The sequence below is a fragment of the Dermochelys coriacea genome, chromosome 14 (assembly GCF_009764565.3).
Source record: "Dermochelys coriacea isolate rDerCor1 chromosome 14, rDerCor1.pri.v4, whole genome shotgun sequence".
NCBI lineage: Eukaryota > Metazoa > Chordata > Testudines > Dermochelyidae > Dermochelys > Dermochelys coriacea.
The window spans coordinates 6487590-6502079 of NC_050081.1; the positions used below are offsets into that span (position 1 = coordinate 6487590).

At 43.6% G+C, this 14490-nt stretch overlaps 1 protein-coding gene across 1 annotated transcript in view; it reads left to right on the forward strand.

The window, feature by feature from the left end:
- Positions 1-10828: 10828 nt before the first annotated feature.
- Positions 10829-14490, forward strand: part of LOC119843189 (WD repeat-containing protein on Y chromosome-like) — a 54206-nt gene continuing 50544 nt past the window's right edge. Inside the window, exons 1-2 of the mRNA XM_038372202.2 lie at positions 10829-11680; positions 13725-13992. Coding sequence (XP_038228130.1) covers positions 11559-11680; positions 13725-13992 — 390 coding nt within the window. The 5' untranslated portion in view covers positions 10829-11558. The remainder of the gene's footprint in view (positions 11681-13724; positions 13993-14490) is intronic.

Genomic DNA, 14490 nt, shown 5'->3' on the forward strand with positions numbered 1-14490 from the left:
ACTGACTTCAATGGGCAAGAGAGCCTTAGCTGTACACTGCAGTTTTGAGTTTATGTAATCGGGGCCATACATACTAGCCAGTGCATAACAAATGGGAAGGCTATACAGCTATCTGAAGGGACGCACGCCTTTGGCTATGGAAGAGTCTTGTATTCTTAAAGGAAAAAACTTTCAAGCCAAATGGAATAAGGAAAAAATCCCACTGAATCTCATATGTGAAGGAGGATGGGAGATACAAAAAGCAGCCAGCTGCCTCCACACATGGAGTCAGGGGAGTGAAGGAAAAATATCAAGAAACCCAGCAGGGAGCATCAGATGGTCTAATCCAGCCAGTTTAAAAGATTTAGGCAGATCAAAAAGGGAAAGCAAACTTTAAAACCTTGGCTAATCAGGACAGATGCTTCCACCTGCTGGGGAATAGTGCAGGCACAGCTGTGTTACTCTGTACTGAAGGCCTATGTTACAAAGGGTTGTGTGTTTCCTGTCCCTTTTTGCTGTTAGGTGGTCAGATTACCCACTGTCTGGGCTGGCATATTTGGACAGGTTTGAAATATTCTTATAAACTAAATCTGTCCATTTCACCTTCCTCCAAATTTCTATTCATTGTTCTCTCAGCAAGCGCTCAATAATATTTCTAAGTGGAAGAATAATGCCATCACAAAGCCTTTGCTTACCCAGAGAGAAGAGATAGACTAAGAGACTTATCCAGGGTTGCACAGGGACTCTGCAGCAGAGCAGACAATTCTCTGGTCTCCCGAGTCCCAGACAAGCTCTGTAACTAACCCTGGATCACCCTTCCCTTCCATTATAGTCAAATAGCCAAATATGCATTCAGAGATGTGCTAGGCAATGTACAAGTCGCATGTTCGGTCAGGGTTGGCAACAGCTACTGTAACAAAGGCTGCAGCTCAGAGACGTAAAGGTCCAACTTGGATTTCACATTACACAGCTTAGCACGTGCACCATTGCTTCATCCACCCGCAAAGCACCCTCTGCTTCCAACTGATGTCCAATTAGGAAAGATGCCCACTGACTTCAATGGCGGGTTGGATCAGGTCGGGTTGGAGGCATTCAGATCCTATAGTGACGGAGTCTATACATTCCAGAACCTCGGTAGATAAGTCCCACAGTCTTGCGGCGCCAGGGCAGCCTGTGCCCTTTCACAGCACCTATGTTAATGGCACAGCACCTGGTTTTCCGCAAGGCCTCAATTCGGCCTCCACTTGTATACATACATGTCCCTGCACAGCGTCCTGAGAAGGGAACCTAATGAGAAAGCCCAGTGGACAGCACTCAGGTATTCCAATCCAGCCAGTTTAAAAGCATTAGGCAGAGAAAAGAAGCAAAGCAGGGATTGCCTGCACACACCGGTGCTCAGGTCCCACTGTGGTGTGCCATAGAGGTGATAGGCGCACAAACCTTTTAGATAGATAGGTTCCTACCTGTTGGGGTTTTTTTATGACCTGTGTTAGTGCGTGATAGACTCGCCTACCATTCCATCCCTGCCAATGGGCAAATGAGCTGACGTTTGTGAGGACAAAGATGCACCATCACAAGCAGAGGCCACCTTTTGAAAATCATACCCACAATAGCTTCCATGTTGTCTAGAATATAAATGTATGAGCCTCAGTCATTGAAGCATGATTTAATTATAATGCAATAACTTTTATATAATCTCTCTTTTCCCTTCTCCTTAAGCTTTCTCTCTGCCTCCAGCTGGGAAAATGATCCTCCTTCCCTATTTGAAGAAAAGATGTTGCTGTTTTTGACTGTTCTCGCAATTGCCAAGACTTCTGGCTAGACACGTTTTTCATCTGCTGAGCTGTTTTAGGAATGCTTTAGGAATGCTTGCTAGAGTTTAGGGGGAACAACGCAAAGAAGAAAATATACCTTTTGCCGCTTTGATTTGTAAACTAATTCAGGTCCTGAAATGACTGACTTTTTTGCCATTTAAAATATGATCAAAGGCTCCTGCCAACACACAGCTACAATATAATGGGACAGGCTAATTTGATGTGTCACTATGCCACAGGCCCCCAGCTGAGGAGCTGCTGCTCTGCCTCCAGAACTGATTTCCTCTGTCGGTCTCAAGTGGTCGGAGAAGCAGAATTGAATTATAATGAGTGAATGGCTGCCTAGCATCTGCTTAGCCTTATTTATCCGATGCTTGAAGACCATCTTTCTGTTGGGGAGTGGGACCCCCCCTTGTGGTCAGCTACAGTACATTGGAATTGACAGCGTTTGACTCAATGGGTGTTTTTGACAAATCTATTGATTTGTGGCAGCTGTTTTCATTCTTCTTTAACCTTCACAAACTGGCTGTAGAGAGCTGCTCCCTACCAGTCCTATTCCTTCCAGCTCTGCCATTGGAGGATTTTACACGACTTGTGTAGTAGGTGTATGTGAACAGATAATTGGCTATTCTTTTTCAGGGCACACCTGTATAAAATGCTTCCTGACTCCTGAGCAGCTTTATATGGGTTCCACTTGTGCTGTCCTAGAGAAAGCAGATCATGAGTTTACTTTAACTTTGACCTTGGTCATTGTTTTCCTTGAACAAAGAGAACATGGCAATATAGTCCCTAGTGTGGGTTCACCAACGGTCTTGTGACAAAATGTGGTGAACCGGGCTGTCCTTGGGTAACCTGGAGCTACTTTCATGCAGTATGGTGTTTGATAGGCAGGATGGTCTTGTGGATTAAAGAGAGGCCCAAGGTCTATCTCCAGCTCTGCCACAGACTTCCTGTGGGACCTTGAACAAATCACTTAATCTCCCAGTACCTCATAGACTTGAAAGTCAGAAGGGACCATCATCATCATCTAGTTTGACCTCCTGCACATTGCAAGCCACAGAAGCTCACTCAACCACTCCTATAATCTCGCCTTCCTTCTTTGTACCGTGCAAATATGATTTTGGTCGCTCATAAGGTATTGTGAGATTAGGGGTACAGGTTGCGATTGGGGTTAGGGTTGCAAGGCTTAACTCATTAACTATTCTGAAATACTTTGAAATCCTCATCAATAGAAAGCATTAATTTTTTCTATTCATTTCAGAGTTGCTTAGTTATCACTAATAATATACAAAGAAGGGTTATCTTGGAAGATGGTCCGGTTGGTTGTTTTACAGGGGCACATAAAATGACTAAGAAAGCCACATTATAGTCACAATGTTTTGTTCACATCCCCCTCATTCACCCTCCCTCCTGCTCATTCTTGCCATTCATCTTCTTGTTGCCTCTCTAAGTTTGCAACTGGATGGAGCTTTGCAGAAAAAAAGAAATTTAGGAAGTTCATAACTGAGAAAGTGGGTGAATAGGAACCGCTGTGTGTCTGATTCATAGTATCTTCTGGGCTGAGCATCTATCAGCCTCCTGGCAATACTCCATAATAGAGCTTTCCCTTTTCATCCTCGGCCCCATTTAACAGCCCCAAAATCTTGGGGCATCCTGTCTGGAGAGGATTACATTAATGTGAACTAGAAACCTTTTAGTTTGCATCCGGAGCATCCACAGGGGGTGAGTTACAGAGCAATTGCTCTGCTTGCTCCCACCTAACACTTGCCCTGGCTTTTATATGCAGAAATACAGTTCTGGTGGCACTGTGGGCCATGGAGTTTTTATAGCATGTTGGGGAGTGGGCTCAGAAAGAAAAAGGTTGAGAACCCCTGGTGTAGACAAACCCTAAGCTGCAGAACTAAATTGGCTGGTATCTCCTAATGTTGTAATGTTCTATCATCAAGTCATCTACCCAGCCTGCTATGAACATGTGTTTGGACTTTGTTTTTCAGACAGCCTGAAGAGTGACACTCCACCTTTGAGCTTCATTCCAGGGAAGAAAATCTTAAGGTAAACCAACCTGATTCTCTTCTCATTTTGTACCAGGTTTACCTTGATGTACCTCCATGGGCCTTCTGAGAGGGATCTCTGTTCTCTTGTTTGGTGGAATTTACATCTTCCTGTTTCTTTTAAAATCATGCTTGTTTGGTGTAACGTTCTGCAGTGCAGTGGAAAATGAATGTTAATAATTAGCAAATGTCTGCAGATGGTCCTTTATTTTTTTAAGGATGAATTTAATGCTAAATAGGCCACTCTGCAGACCTAAATCCTTTATTTATTCACATAACAGGTGCAGTAGCCACTCTTGTCCTACACAACTCTACTAATGTACCTCCAGCCAGGGCTGGATTGTTTGATGGAGGCCCAGGGCTGTTATAGTTTTGGGGACCCTCTTTGCATATTCAATTTCTTCCCTTTATTGTTTTACCGCCATCCATGGGGGATGCCAAACACTCTATTGTTAAAATGACCTTGATTATTTCAGGTCTGGTTTTTCAGTGTGATATATGGCCCTATTGTAAAGAGGAATGAAAGTTAAAATGAACAAAATCATTTTTATTTTGGCACATAACTAGTCTTAATACACACAGTGATGCTATGGCTTTACTCACCTACCGCCATCATTTTCAATTACATTTTCTGGCAGACAAATTTTGGCAGCCAAAGGGTGTTTTTAAGGGCCGAAGGGCACTTCAAATGTTTGCTCTCAAGTGAGCCTGCCATCGGCCAGGGATGGCAAACTTTCCAGAGTGGTGTGCCAGTTCATAGTTATTAATCTCACAATAAAAGATTGAAGTGTGCCAGTAGACAATATTCCAACAAAATCTTGCAAATGAATAAGTGCATGCACTGCTATTAAAGCAATATGCTATTAATATTAATTCAATTAAAACTATGGAACTAAAATTAGAAGTTAAACTCACAAGAAATGAATGGACATCTAATTTCCCTTTCTTACTGCCTGAAATGTTGACACTTACCTCGCGTGGTCTTTTTTTGTTGTTGTTTTTTAGGGGAAAAGTGCTGCACAGTACGCAACCCTGCTAACTAATGAAAGCACGGCATTTACTGATTGCTTTACAGTATCTGATTAGGTGCCTGATGAAAAGCGTACCACTGTACGTCTGCATTTATCAATATAGTCCAATGTGTTTAAATGTAAATGAAAAGTGTCTAAATTAAATACATGGCATGATAGTAAACAGAGAAAATAAACTGAAGGCCATCTGCCCAGCCTCATCCTGTCAACCTCCCGAGACTCCAACAGTTCTGCCTCTAGCCCCCCATGCGCTCATCCCCCCCCATCAGTTCTGCCCTGTACCCATATGCCCAGCCCCTATCAGTTCTGCCCTGTACCCTCCATCTGCCAGTCCCCCATCAGTTCTGCCTCAAGCTCCCAGCCCCCTCCCACTCATCAGCTGTGGCCTCACCAGCCTTCCTTCTGCTCATGTAGCTCTTCATCCCCCCCACCCCTTCCTTCCCCTTCCTGGCAGGAGATGGCAGCTCCAGGGGTCCTTCACCCCTCTCTGCTTTCCCAGGCCAGCTGTTACAGGAAGGGAGAGGAGGAACCGGGAGGGGAATTGGAACCACCCTGAGCTGTGGGGCATTTCCTGCTTCCCCCCCATCCCTCTTGTGAGCAGGGATGTTTCCTCTGCTCCTCTCCCTGTCCCTCCTGCGAGGATAGGCGAGGCTCCAGAGCGCACTGCTGCTTCCCAGGAGGCATGAAGGGACAGCTGATGCCCAGCCGGGGGAGCCCTTGGGGCCAGATCAGGCACGCAACCACCAACTGCAGAATAATGCAGTAAATAATATATATTGGGGGGAAGAGGGCTCAAAATCCAAGGCCCTGGGCTGAAGCCCTAGAGCCCCAGCATTAATCCAGCCCTGCTCAACCCTGACCCAAAGGGATCCCCTTGCAGGATGAACCTGCTTTTCCTTTGGCCCAGTCACTCTCTGATATCTCTCCTGCAGCAGCTGCCTGGCTGTTCTTGTGGTGCTGCCAAATAGCCATCAGATGGCAACAACATTTGGTCATCCAGACCTTGGCTGGAGCTGAACGGGTGACCTTGAGCAATCCTAGAGGAATCCTGCTCGCTCTTCGCCCTGGCCTTTAGTCCTGGAAAAATGACCAGCTGGCAAGATTTTTCTTTGCTCCCTTGAAACACTTTGCTCTTCTCTCTGCCGACCCTCTCCTGTTGATTGGAGAAATCTATGCTGCTCAATGGCCCATTGTATCCACCACAGTCACTCAGCTTTTCACATTTCTCTGCCTGCAAGGAATCTGGACAAAATGTGAAACGGCAGCGTAAAATAAAGAGGGTATTATTAAATTCTAACAAATGGACAATCTCATTTTCAATAAGACTGAATTCTCTCTGCAGCCTTTCTAGCACACACAAATTAACTATATGTAAAACATGCAGCATGTTCAAGGGGCGAACTTCCTGTTTGTTATTAAACACCCTGTTCTGACTTGCAGGCTGGATTCTGATTGCAGTACAACAGAGGATAGAGAAGATCTATCCCTAGAAATGGTGATCTTTTTTCTCCAGGGAAACAGATTGAACCTTTCCGCCTGCATTATTTTTTTTTATTGAAGATTAATCAAAAGCAAGAAGAAAGAACAAAAGAAAAGTCTTAGTGACTGAGCAGTGTTAATGCCTCCCCTAGAACCATCTGCTCTGAACACAAACTGGCTGCCTGCTTGTTGACAGCACAATCCTTACAGATTGACAGAAGCAGTATGCAGAAAACAAAAGCCTAAGAACCTAACTATAGCAAAGCAATACATACATGAAGGGTTTGTAGCATCAGGTCCTACATGTATACTGGCAGAAACCTTGGGCCAAATTCAGACTTGGTTTACCCATTTCAGTGGAGTTGTACCAAGACTGATTTTGGCCCTTTATACATAAAAAGAAAGGCACAGATTGCAACTGTTGTATTATACATGCGCCCACTGAGAATTATACAGGCTGAATGTTAGGAGAACTCTAACAGGAACGTTTAGGATCCTTGTTAATTGCCATGAAATCTCTCTCATTTCTTTTCAATCACATAAGTAGAGCCATGTGAACTCTTAACGAACTTTTGTGCATTCCCTTCAGGGTAATTAGTGTCTCAATTGTAATAGTAACAGAAGTGTGTTTCTCTAAACTCTGGCTGTGTTTCATTGGCTGAAATTCAGGGCTGCATCTGAACAACAATGTGAACCTAAAACGCTCCCCGCTGTGGGATGATATAAAGCAACTTGCTTCTCAGTGCATTTTTCTTTTATACCTGGTGCATGCGAAGACAATGCAGTTTTATGTTGCTGCTGTCTTTCCCTGCCACCGGGGGCAGTAGACCAAACCTACCAAACTCTGTAATAAGTACGGTGCTTGAGAATTAGACAAAGGTAACTTGTATCCCTGTGGCATCTGAGGAGAGAAGTCAGATTAGCTATTGTTACATGTTCAGAATTAAACTGACTTCCCCCACTGAGTTCTGGAAGGAATGACTGGTAAAGCAGGGTGTAGTTCTTTCCCCTGGAGCATAACGGGATCATCGGTTAGGATCAGTGGTCTATATCCCACCTCAAATTTCTACAAATGCAAAGGTGCCTTTGGCATTCATGCACCTCAGTCCTTTGCTCTCATTTCTTTGCTTTCATGTCTGTCTATAGATGCTTTCCTTCCCTTCATTTAATTCAATGAGAGCTTGTTTTCAGCATCCAGTTCTTGGCCTGATATCTTTGGACAGGCAGGCAAATACTGCCCTTCCCTGGCTTCCATTAGTAACCAACCATCCTTCCCATTCAATTATATCTGCCAGATTCTTTGTTTGTTGGTTTCTGTGAACTTTCAGCTCCTTGATGCTGAAATTAAAATGTTTGATGCTCTCGGGCTACCATAGTCAACCCAGACATCCAGAGAGAGCAATTTCCTCACCTGGAGTAATTTGCGGAGCTGCTTGTTGTTTCTTATTTGTATCGTGGTAGCACTTAGGAGTCCCAGTCATGGACCAGAACCCCTAGTTCTAGACACTGTACAAATGCAGGACAAACAATGTTCCCTGCCACAATGAGTTTACAATACGAGGGCTTGTCTACATGGCGAATCAGTGCACGGCATACTGGGGTGCCAATCTACAGCACACTAAGTGGCCCTGTGGACACTGCATACATGCACTAAAAGTTTACTAATGAGCTTTGACATACCCCTGTTTCAAACAGCAGGTGGGTAGCGATAGACTGGGGAGCACAAGTGAGACTGTGTTGGCTATACTAGCTTCCTGACCATGTCTTTGCTGTGGAAATCTGCAGGATGAGACTGGCCGGGGGCTGGTTAATTCTGTACCAGGTAGTGTACACACCCTTACTGCCATCAGATGAGCCCTGCTGAACCACAGGGTGCTTCATCTCAAGCTCCCCTAGCATTAGCCGTGATGGCCACTTCTCCTGCAGAACAACTTAATGGCAGCATTTTGGAATAGAAACGTGCTATGTTTTGCTGTTTGTACAGATCTTCTGTTTTGCTTTTTGCTCAGGTAGGAGTGAAGCCCTTTATAAACTCAACAAATCAATTGGCCATTCAGTCAGTAAATCAGACTTATATCACACAAACTGTTGATGGCACAATGAGGTTGCTTCGTGCAGTTATCCCTGCAGGCCCTGGTATTTCCTTGTTGACTGTGTGTTTCCTTAAACACTTTGACAGGCAAAGAATTTGATGGAGGGGAGATAAATATTTCTTTGGAAGCAAACCTCAGCATTGGTTACAGATTGTGCAGAGTTTCTAACACACTAGGTGCAGGATGTATGGAACATCACGTCTCTACAAGGCTTTCAGAAGTACTGATTTGTTTCAGAGGTGTCTGAGTACATGAAAGACTAGAAGTGGAATGTTTAATTCCGAAGCAGCTGTGTTAGAGATTACCGCTCTCAGTGCTTTGTCAAAAACCCCTTCTTTTGGTCTCTCAGGAATGTGCATGCTAAAGCCTACAGGCTGTTCCACTTTTCCTAGAGTGTACATTGCCAGTGAATGGAAAATGTAGCCCATTGTTTCTTTTCCACGTTTATCATTTCAGTTATTGGAACCTTAAATTGCTCCTGAAAAGTAGATGCACACAAAACATGCATCTGTGTGAGCAAAAGTATTAAGCCAGATCTGCACATCAGATGGGCCCACAGAACCCAGCTTTCCATCACTCACCATAAAAACCTCTCCTTACAAACCAAGTTTCACGGCACAATCGAGTCTCCTTTTAGGCCTAAAATTGGTCCCTCTATGAATCTAATGGCCAAAAATGAATATTACTTAATATGAGCCATAAATTAATTCTTCTGAATGAGATGTAGTCATGATGAGATCTTGGAGCAGTGAATGAGGGCACAAGAATGAAAGGGAAAATATTTTGGGGGGCATGCAGAGGACATCACTGGAGTCTTGAGTTACATAGAAAAGGCCCTGGAGACAGAAGACAGTTTTATGCTCTATGCTTAAAATGTTCTCAAACAGAAAAGTCAGGGGAGAGGGGGCACTGCTGGGTGATGGGGAGGAATTGTTTGTTTCTCTCTTGACAACAAATGAGTTATTTGGTTGGTTTGATTTAAAAGAACATTCACAATAATTCAGAATTTCTAAGAAAGGATACACAAGACTTTTTTTTTCTTTCCTGGAATGTTTTCCACACATTTCCAGCATATGACATAGATTCCTTTGGAGACATTGGTTGTTTTCCAACACTGCACTGGATTTCACTCCCATGAAAAGAGATTGTAGCTGTTGCTCTCCATCTCTTTTCATAGTCTACCATCTGCTGGTTAGACTTCAGAATTGCATGGGGCTTCTTCCAGATAGCATTCTTCAGCACTGGGCATGTCTCAAGGGTGTGAATGTCACTTGCTCTTCGTTTCATGTGAAGCAGGAGACAAGAAAATATTCTCTCTACAAGCTATCTGACCTGCTTCCGCCTCTCAAAGGGTGTAGGGATCTTTGCTGAAGATGAAGCAAGTACTGTTTCCTTTTTAACTGCACTAGACTGTGAAATACATTAGCTATTAGAATATAGTTAATCCCAATTTTGTCTCCACAGCTCAGTATATTGTCTATCAATCCAATCTAAGCACGCACTGGGGGTCAAATCTGGTGTAACTTCTCCTAGTTCCACCCAAATGAGTGGGGATATCAATGATTAATATGAAAGCTGACGTTCTAAAATAATTAAGAGGCCTATGTACAAGCCCCACACTTATGGAAATGCTGGATTAAAATACACAGGACCGTTAAAGAGGTCCCCTCTCGTTGCCCTTGCTGCCTGTAATGTTAGTTCTAAAAAGAAGATTTACAGCAAGGGAAATAAGCTGTTTCTCAGGGCTGTATCAGGAAATTTGAGGACCTGCTTCTGCACCCAGGTGTGAAGAAGAATAGGCATGTATGTACGTATCATGGTCTCGCTCTGATTTTAAGGCTGGCAAAGACTAGTCACAGGCCTGAAAGCAGCAATTAAAAACAAGGAGAGAAGTGATACTATTGTGAAAAAGCAACAGGCACCCTGGGTTTCACCCTCTCGCAAACTCTCTGAAAGAACGGGCCATTTACTCCTTAGAATTCTTGCTTTGCACGTGACTGGAGGCTTCATGGAATTGTTACAGTTTAACTACCGAATGGAACAGGGAGGGGAACGCCAGCATCACCTGTAGTTATGGCGACAAGAAAATATTGACAGCACAATAAATTACGTATTAATGAAAATAGCAAGACAAAAATTTATCCTGCTTCACTATTAAATAACCAGTCCACATTTATGAAACAGGCAGGGCATTCCACTTCTGAGATCAAGGATGAAGGAGCCTCTTTAGCTATTCACTTCTGTTTCTGTGCAGTGTACTTTACCAACCCACCTAGCTGATCATGGTCTCAGAGTTGCACAACCAGCTATTTGTAATTCCCTAAATTAATCCCCTTCTGGAGGTTCACCTGTTATGTATGGTCACACATTGAGCTCATGGTGCAAAATCTTAATGTTCAACGGAGCACAGGAAAGAAATCTCTGATTGTCTCTCCTCTCTGTAGATATCAACTGCAAATTATCAGGTTAATCATAAATTGACCAAATGCTTTTCTCTTCATGGACCCATCCCCCAAGTGAAATTCCTTTGCGTTGAAACATTTCTTGGGCACTGTTGCTAAATAATTATAAGCAGGATGGATCGTGTTATGCAAGTCCAGGCTAGTACCACTGTAGAATACACTTCCCAATGTACCTAGTACTGGCCTTTCAAAATGAAGCCTCTAGTTTTCTGTCTGTGTAATGTATTCAGCTGCTCATGTATGTGGGAGCCTCTAAGCAGTGCAGCTGTCTAAGAATGCACTAGCTAGTTTGCTTCCATGGTATGGCATATCTTGGCTTGGGAAAACTTGAAACATTGGTTTAGCTTGCATCTGAAGAGCAGTGTTTGATTCAGCCATAGCGCATTGCAGTTACCACCAAGATTGTCAGTGTGGCTTCCTGAAAACATTTATTTTTGGTGCCAAGCAACTTCTCAAGGATTATTGGATAAGGGTCTCAGGAGAACTCAGAGAAGAACTTCCACCTTGCTCCAGTTGAAGATCATTCAGATCTTGATGTTTTTTATTTATTTACTTACTTATCTCTTTATTGGTAAGAAGGAGATATTGAATTGATTCTGGTTCTGCCAATGTCACAATTTAATTAGGTTTGGTCTACTGGGAAAAGGCCATGAAAAACCATCGCAGTTTCAAGAAAGAGGGAGAAAAAGTTGAAATGTCAGTGATGGAAAAGCAAAAGCAGAATTCTTCCTGGTGTGCGTACAAGCAAGAAGTACCAGCAAGTATAACATGGTAAGTTCCATTCTGACAATAGTACATTTATTAAGGTTTTGTCTAAATGGAAAGTTTAGTGTGCAGTAAACTAGGGTGTGAATTTACAGCACGCTAGCTGCTCTGCACTAACTTCCTAGGTGGACACTTTTACTGAGCACTAAAAGTGCCCTAGGATAGTGTAGTACTCTTTAAAGTGTATTAAGCTAAGTTTCACAAAGGCACTTTTAGTGTCAACATAAGGAGTTAGTGCAGAGCAGACAGTGCTGTAAATTCACACTTTTGCTTGCAGTGCACTAATTTCCCAATGGTGACAAGCCCTTAAGACATGATAATATGTTGCACGTTTTTCAACCTGGGTTTTAGCCATGCAAGTCCATCGGTTGTCAGTTGAACTAACATAGCTCATGGGCTACATCGACATAGGTCATGCTGAAAGCTTATCCAGTACCTTGTGAAAAGGAAACAATGTCATAGATGTTTCACACATCCACCATCATCAATGGTTTTGTGCACCACAGTTGTTGATGCTACTGTTCATATTACCTAGTTATGGCAGCTATTAAACTTTTTGTAACTTCCTCTGAAAAGACAGTATGAAAAGAAACTGAATATAATCAAATAGAAAGTTATGCTGTGTTGTACTTATTTAAATCTTTTCTATACAAAATAAGAATTCAACAGGTTGTACCTCAATATAGCAAAACCTTGAATAGAAAAAAAATTGTGGCTTATTAGTTGACAGTGAATTCCCCCCTGTAATCATGGAATCAATATGTGTTAGAGTTATTATTTCCTCCAAGCTATGCAGTTACCCACATTGGATATTTTCATCTGATCACATGCTTGCCATAGAGAAAATGTCATGGCATCATGTGCTATTGAGATCTGAGTGCACTTGGTTTGGGAATTAAATACTTCAGAAAAAAGTGCAAGGGTGGAACAGCCTATGACTAGATAGAGGCTCAGAGGACCAAATCCTCAGCTAGGATAAGTCAATGGAGATGCATTGATTTGTGCCAGCTGATGATCTGGCTCTGAGTTTCAGACCTATATCCAGCCCCCAGGGATGGGAAGAGAGTGCTCCACATAGCTCTGTACTAGCCCCCTTGCTGGTTCAGGAGCAGTGCAAAGAGTCACATCCATTCGTTCTCAGCTAGGAGGAAAGTTATGAAGACTCAGGGCCTTGGAAATGGGCATGTGAGGGGAGAAGGGGATAGGGAAATGTCTCTTTGGGACTTTGAGAAACACTAAGGGAAAGCGAATGTGTTGCAGAAGCCACAAGGGATTTCCTGGTGAAATACTATCACTTGTGAGGGTGTGGAAAGCAGCCAGGTACACTTGCTTCATCTTTACTTCCTGCTTTCTCTGGTGCCACTCTTGCATTTATTGCACTAATAGTAATCATCATCATCATAAATAAACAATTGTGCCTTCCATCGAAGGATCTCGAAGCCTCCCAAAAAACTGTGATGCAGAACACTCTAATTATTGACAGATGGCTGAAACTGAGCCACAGTGGCTATGTCTACCCCGCCGTTGGACACCCGCAGCTGGCCTGTGCCAGCTGACTCGGTCTTGGGCTAATGTGCTATTTAAGTGCAGTGTAGATATTCGGGCTCAGGGACCCTCCCACCTCTCAGGGTCCTAGATGCTGGGCTCCAGCTCAAGCCCAAATGGCTACACGGCAATTAAACAGGCCCTTAGCCCAAGCCCTGCATCAGCTGGCACAGGCCAGCCACGGGTTTTTAAGTGCAGGGTAGGCACACCCAGAGAGGTTAATGTCTATGTTTTCAATAGTCCACTAATGTTGGGTGTCCAACACGAGGCTCGTTGAGCCTGATTTTCAAAAGTACCGACCCCTCTGCAGTCCTCTTGTTCTTACTACTCCCTATAAGAGAACACTTAGCAAATTTCAGAGTAGCAGCCGTGTTAGTCTGTATTTGCAAATTTTCACTTAGCAAATTAACACCCTTGGACCTGAGCAGTACATACCCCCACAACAATCTGTGTCTATCCTGTCCTCGATGAGCATTTGCTTTGCTTTGCTTTCCTTTTCCACTAGCTTTGATCAGAGTAAAAGCCCCCATCCGGAAGAAGAGCTGGAGCTGGGTCACTTGCAGCTCTTGGAAGCATTGTTTACTAATCACACCTCTCCCAAAGGGGAAGACCAAGGCAGGGAAGCAGAGAATAAAGACCAGTGGGTGAGACCCTGCAGAAAACAGAAAGTGGAGCCACCAGGAAGTCTGACTCTACAAGAGTTTCATAGAGCCCTGTCGGAGCTGACCAGTTCTGAGATCTGGAACAACCAATCGGAGCTGCTTTTCAACAAGGTAGTGAGGATCTGGGGTTAGATGAGTCATAAGTGCAAGTAATTCCCATCCCAGCCAGGTAGCATTTCTAGCATACAGGCGCCACGACATTTTGAAACACTCTTATTTTGATCTTTTCCTTGCCTGTCCCTCCACTACTCCCCTTCCCATTAGGACTCTTACCTTATGGCAGCTAGTCTTATAACTGGCTACCTGGAACTTCAGCATTAACTGCTTCTCCACGGCCTTGCATCTTGTGGAGGTAAAATGCTACCACCAGACTGAGTAAAGTACCACGATTTCATAGCATTTTACAGCTACTTTGCACAGGTATATACATGCAGGGACATAGAGGTTCACGCCCTATGTCTTATCCATTTAGACTGTGAGCTCATCATGTTCGGGGACTGTCTCATTATATATATGTACAGTTACCTGGTAGACCCTCCGGGTGCTTCTGTAATACAAGCAATGAGTAATTTTAATAATCGGAGTGGAATTTGATCACATTGTGCCTGC